This window comes from Myotis davidii, unplaced genomic scaffold, assembly GCF_000327345.1.
Source record: "Myotis davidii unplaced genomic scaffold, ASM32734v1 scaffold173, whole genome shotgun sequence".
Lineage (NCBI taxonomy): Eukaryota > Metazoa > Chordata > Mammalia > Chiroptera > Vespertilionidae > Myotis > Myotis davidii.
Window position 1 is genome coordinate 387,580 of NW_006286303.1, and position 6,539 is coordinate 394,118.

Genomic DNA, 6,539 nt, shown 5'->3' on the forward strand with positions numbered 1-6,539 from the left:
AACGACATCTTGGTGCCATGATAGGGATGATAGGGGTTTGACTGGTCGACATTTTCTATGCTGTACTGTACAATCGGGCAGTATTGTGGTTGGCTGTTGGCTGTATACAAAGCCTGATTTGATTGGTCCCTGCTCCCTGTTTGCCCGCCCTGTCACTATAGCAGTCTGGTCCACACTTGCATCAGCATCTCCCTGGGACCTCACTAGTGCGCAAGTGAGAGCTCTTCAACATTCTAACAGGCACCATGATAGCGCAAAATCGCGAACCTTCAATGCATATGTAAAGAAATATACGGTAACCCGAATTTACCACACTCGCAAAATCGCACACAGCCAACCATACACCCAGTATGGTATCACGATTCGCGATTTTGCGCTATCATACTGGGTGTATGATCGGCTGTGTGCGATTTTGCGAGTGTGGTAAAATCGCGTAACAGCAAAATCGCATAACAGCCGAGCATACACCCAGCAGCGCTGCTGATGCCTGAACGGTATGTGGAATGAAGTGGGCGGGCATCGGGAGGCCACTATGGCACGGGGCAAGCACTATGGGTCGTCTATCTGAAGTGTACCTGGCGTATAAGACGACCCCCCACTTGGAGGCATATTTTTCAGGGCCAAAAAATCGTCTTATATGCCGGCAAATACAGTAATTAACACTGCAATTTATAGTCAGGTTGACGTAAAATGGTCATGCCACTTCTCTACACTGTGCTCTCACTTTGGGTGATGAACTGTACCAGGTAGTAAAAAAAAAATAAGAGTAATGCCCGGCTGGCATGGCTCAGTGATTGAACATCATCGACCCATGAACCAGGAGGTCACGGTTCAATTCCCCATCAGGGCACATGCTCAGGTTGCCTGCACGATCCCCAGTGTGGGGTGTGCAGGAGGCACCACTGCCAGAGTGATCTTCCTCAACTCCAATCTGACCAGTCATCCTCTTGTTTGCGATACCTCAAAGGTTTCCATTTGCTTTAGAATAAAGCCCAGCTCCTTACAGTGGTCTACATGGCCCTCCACAATTTTGACAAGGAGCACCTTCTCCTCCAGCCTATATATTTTTCCAGCAGAGAGATCGTGTCTTAATCTTTTGGAGATTTCCCCTTGCATAGTTCAGTGCTGCACACCGTAGATGCTCAATCCTGGTTTGATGAATGAACAAATGGTGAAACCTGGAAACTCACCTAATGGTGATGTGAAAGAGTAGAGAGGAGAGAATGACACTGGGGAGCTAAGAGGCTAAAGCAGAAGCTTGTGTTCTCGGTTGGTGGAAGTGGTGAGGGACCTCTCTGGACCCTCTTTTTAAGGGCACTAGTCCCATTCATGAGGACTCCACCCTCATGATTTAATCACTTCTCGAAGACTCTCACCTCCAAATACTATCACATTGGGGATTAGATTTCAAAATATGAATTTTGAGAGGACATAAACATTCAGTCAATAGCTGAATGCTCTGATAAAAAGAACTTGTATTCAAAAATACAAAAGAACTCTTAAAATTCAGCAATAGAAAACAAACATCCCAATTAAGAAGTGGGCAAGCCCTGGACAACGTGGCTCAGTAGGTTGAGCATCATCCTATGCACCCAGAAGGTGCTGGTTTGATTCCCAGTCAGGGCACATGCCCAGGTTGCAGGATCCCCAGTAGGAGGTGTGCATTGTGCATGAGGCAGCCAGTAGATATTTCTCTCTCACATCAATGCTTCTCTCTCTCTCCCTCTCCCTCCCTCTCTCTATAAAAGAAGAATCAATAAAAACATATTTTTTTAAAAAGTGGGTAAAAGATATGAACAGACACTTTACCAAAGAAGATATAAAGATGGCAAATAAATATATGAAGTATGTTAACGTCTCATTATGAATTGCAATTAAAACAATTAGATATTATTACACACCTAGTAGAAGGGCTAAAATACAAGAGACTAACAACACCAAATACTGGTGAAAATATGGAGGGACAGGAATTCTCATTAATTGCTGGAGGACATGGCACAGACATATTGGAAGAAAGTTTGGCAGTTTCTTCTGAAGCTGAAGATATTCTTACCATATGATCCAGCAGTTGCACTCCTAGGTATTTAGCTAAATGAGTTGAAAACATATATATACACAAAAACCTGCACACAAATGTTTACAGCAGCTTCATTCATAATTGCCAAAAATTGGAAGCAACCAATATGTCCTTCAATAGATGAATGGATATGTTTTGGTACATCAAAACAATGGAATATTAGCACTAAAAATAAATATCAAGGCATAAAAAGACATGGAGGGACTTTAAATGCCTATTGCTAAGTGAAAGAAGCCAGTCAGAAAAGGTTACACACTGTTTGGTTATAATTATAACATTCTGGAAAAGGCAAAACTATACATACAGGAAACAAAATCAGTGTTTGCCAGGGGTTTGGAGAGGGGAGAGAGAATGAAAGAAATGAATAGATGGAGCACAGGTAATTCTTAGAGCAGTGAAACTATTCTGTATAATGCTGCAATGGTGGATACATGACAATATGCACTTGTCAAAACCCATAGAACTGTACAACTTAAAAGTGAACCCTAACATTATTAGTTAATAATAATGACAGCATTTGTTTATCAGTTGTAACAAATATACCACACTAATGCAAGATGTTATTAATAGTGGAAACTAGAGGAGTGGGTGGTAATATAGAAACTCTCCCTGTACTTTTGCTCAATTTTCCTGAAAACCTAAAACTAATTTTAAAATAAAGTCTATTAATTTTGTCAAAAGCAATAGGAGCTCAAAAAAGGGGGGGTGGTGGTGGTGGAAGTCAGGCTTTCTTCAGAGTCAACGAAGGAAAGGGGGAGTCATGTGGCCAAGGATGGAGACAGTGGGTTCAGCTTGTTGGGGATCCAGAGAACAGGTGTGCTCTGGACAAAGGCATAGAGACAGCAGGACCAGCTGTTAGAGCAGCAACCTGGAGGATGGGCACAAGAGTTTCCAAGGCGTATGGAGTAGCACCCAGGGATGGTGGTTCTCAAGCCCGTTTGCCTACGAGAATTACCTGGAGCTCGTGACAGTCCCGACACCTACGCTGCACCCCAGTCCAAGCAAGTCTGGGACCCAAACATCAATTCACTTTTTAAATTTTTTTTAAGTTTTGTTTTGTTTTATTTCTCTGGGAAATAGCAAAAATAACAATAATGACAGCAGCTCAAGATATTGAAATATCATTCCTTGGTCATTTGAAAAGTATCATTTCACCAAGTTATGCAGATCTTCCAAATATTTACACATCTCATTATACAATATCAAACAATCGCATTGGTTAATATCACCACCACCCACAATGTTGTATGTGTTGTGAGGTTATTTTTATCATTACTTTCCTATTGTAAGAATATGCCACAAATTCTTTGTCTTCTCACTTATTGAAGGACATTTGAGTTGTTTTGAGATTGATGCTATTGTGAAGCGGCTGTGACCATTCACGTAGAAGTCTTTGTGCCGAATATATATATTCGTCCCTCTAGTAATCACATCTCTTCAAAACTTTTTATTTTCAGTCATTTTTATTTTAGCCATTGCAGTTCATGTGAAATGTTATGATTGTGCTGATTTGCATTTCCTGGTAACTAATAATATTGACCATCTTTTCATGTGCTTGTTGTCTATTGGCCTATCTCCTTTTGTCTAAGTCTTTTGTCTACAGGTGATTCTAATGTGCAGACAAGTCTGACAACCACTGATTTAGGGAGTTTGTCTTCCATATGTTGACTCAATTGAGGTGACAGTATGAAAAGAGAGGTGGATACACCACTTGAAAAGAGAGGTGGATACACCTAGGATGCGGGGTTCTTGGGCAGGTAAGAATACTTACTCTTTAATGTAAGGAATACCTCATCAGAAGCAAAACTATATAATATTTCCTTACCTATCTGGGGCTCCCCACTGTTTTTTAGGCTTAGAAAGTTCTTGGAGTCTCTTCCTAGAAAAAGAACTAACAAATACCAGCTGATTAATTCAAAGAGAATTCAAATTAATAAATATGGTTACATTAGATGACTTCTACCCAAACCCCATCTGAGGGGGGAAAGAACAAAACAATATCCTATTTGTTGTAATTTTTAAAAATATATTTTTATTGATTTTAGAGAGAAGAAGGGAGAGGGATAGAGAGATAGAAACATTGATAAGAGAAAAACATCAATGTCAATCAGCTGCCTCCTGCATGCCTCCTACTGGGGATTGAGCCTCAAACTCAGGCATGTGCTCCAACTGGGAATCAAACCATGACTTCTTGGTTCATGGGCTGATGCTCAACCACTGAGCCACACTGGCCAGGCCTATTTAATGTAACTTGAAGAATGCTAAAGAGCTCAAAGTATTTAAAAATATTGTGGACCCAAATTTCTCACTTATAGAATTATTAATAATTTAGTACATAATGAGACAAAGATAATAAATATGTAAAAAAAACCAAGAGTATACTGTCTCCAAAGGGCCCCAGGTAAAATAATTGCACACTTGTTAATGGGGAAAAGCCTCAATTCACATATTAAGGTAATTTGTAAATGGCTTTACGGCATTGGATTCTGAAGAGATTGTGCACATAAATTTCAGATTGATTGTCTGACTTTGGGAAAACTATGAAATAGGCAAAATATACTTTTGGTACCACTTCTCCCCCTCCCTTTCTTCCCTATGCAGCTGCCTTGGACCTTCCTGATTGTTCTGAACTTACCTATAGAAGAGATAGTTTATATTCCCCAAACATCCATGTGTTCATGTGTTCCTGTACATTTCCCAGCCTCCCTTGCAGCTTAGAGCCATGTGCTTAGTTATGTCTTACTTCAGCACAAGTGTTCAGTATCACTTCCAGAGCAATGTATATAAGAAGTAGAATGCCTCCTCTATTTCTCTCTTTCCAAAAAATCTTTCCCTTTTAAAATGACCCTGGAAGCCACATATTCTAGATGGCATATCTACAAGACAGAGGAGGGTCAACCAGCTCACAGTGGACTGTGTGACCTGAGGGAGAAATAAACTCTTATTGCATTGTCATTGAGAGTTTTGTGGCTTGTTTGTTACTGCAGCATTGCCTATATACTATGCAGACTAATACATCATCTATGTTACTGTGGTCATATTATAATTATTTATGTACTTGCTTGTAGTTTAAAGGGCCCAATATATAACAATGCTTTATTGCCATCCACAATTAGGAACTAACTAAAAAGCAGGCCCTCTTTTTTATTTTTATTTTTTTAAATATGTTTTAGTTTTACTTTAGAGAGAGAAGAAGGGAGAGGGGAAGAGAGAAACATCAATCAACTGCCTCCTGCACACACCCTACTGGAGATCAAGCCTGCAACCAGGGCATGTGCCCTGATCAGGAATTGAACTGGTGACGTCTTGGTGCATGGAACAACATTCAACCAACTGAACCACACTGGGCAGGCAGGATATGGCCTTCTTAATTAAATGGTTATTGATGCATCAGAAAGTGGGAGGAGGCAAAGAGGGATTAATAGGAACCCTCATGATTGCACATTCACAAAACTGGGCCATCCACCCTGAAGATCAAGCTAAAATTCTTCAATCAAATTACCTATTTCCATGTTACTCTCTGTTTATTTCACTTGCATTGTCCCTCGGCCTTTATTAATGACTTATTTGCCCTTAACACCTTGCCTTAGCTTAGCAGTACTAGGAGCATACTGTAAGTAAGGATTCCATGCACACAGCCAAGCCACAGTATTAACAAAGGAACATTTTCCCTGAGGCCAGTGTGGTGGTGATAGCAACAGTCAATCTTGGGGACAAGGAAAACTTGGTCCAACAATTATTTTCATCTAAGAGGTTACTATTCCAGTACCAACACTGGGATTCTAGGGTTTATTATCCTATATAATAAAAGAGAAAGATGGTAATTGACGTACAACCGCTATCCTTTTCATTGGCTAATCAGTGAGATATGCAAATTAGTCGACAGCCAAGATGGCGGCTAATTTGCATATGTCAGCCCCAAGCCTCAGACTGAAGCTTTAGGCTGGGGCCTGGGCAGAGCCATCCAGCGATCATGGATGGCGGGAGTGGCAGGGAGCTGGGGGTGCTCCTGCCCAAGCCTAAAGCCTCCGCCAGAGGCTTTAGGCTTGGGCTGGTCCAGCCAGCCAGGGATCCTTGATGGCAGTTGCAGCGGGGAACCGGGGCGGAGCCAGCCAGCGATTGGTGGCGGGGAGCTGGGGGTGCCCCGGCCCAGGCCTAAACCCTCAGCCTGAGGCGTTAGGCCTGGGTCAGGGAGGAGCCAGCCAGAGATCGTTGATGCTGGGGGTGCCCCGGCCCAGGCCTAAACCCTCAGCCTGAGGCGTTAAGCCTGGGTCAGGGAGGAGCCAGCCAGAGATCGTTGATGGTGGGGAGCATGAGGAGGGTCCGGCCCAGGCCTAACACCTCAGCCAGAGGCTTTAGGCTTGGGCTGGGGAGGAGCCAGCCAGCTATCGTTGATGGCAGGGAAGGTGGGGAGCATGGGGGGAGGGGCCCCGGCCCAGGGCTAACACCTCAGCCAGCGGCT

At 42.6% G+C, this 6,539-nt stretch overlaps 1 protein-coding gene across 1 annotated transcript in view; it reads right to left on the reverse strand.

Annotated features, from left to right (window-relative positions):
• Nucleotides 1–6,539, reverse strand: part of THEGL (theg spermatid protein-like) — a 46,325-nt gene that overhangs the window by 19,233 nt on the left and 20,553 nt on the right. The window contains exon 4 of the mRNA XM_006757833.1: nt 3,903–3,956. Coding sequence (XP_006757896.1) covers nt 3,903–3,956 — 54 coding nt within the window. The remainder of the gene's footprint in view (nt 1–3,902; nt 3,957–6,539) is intronic.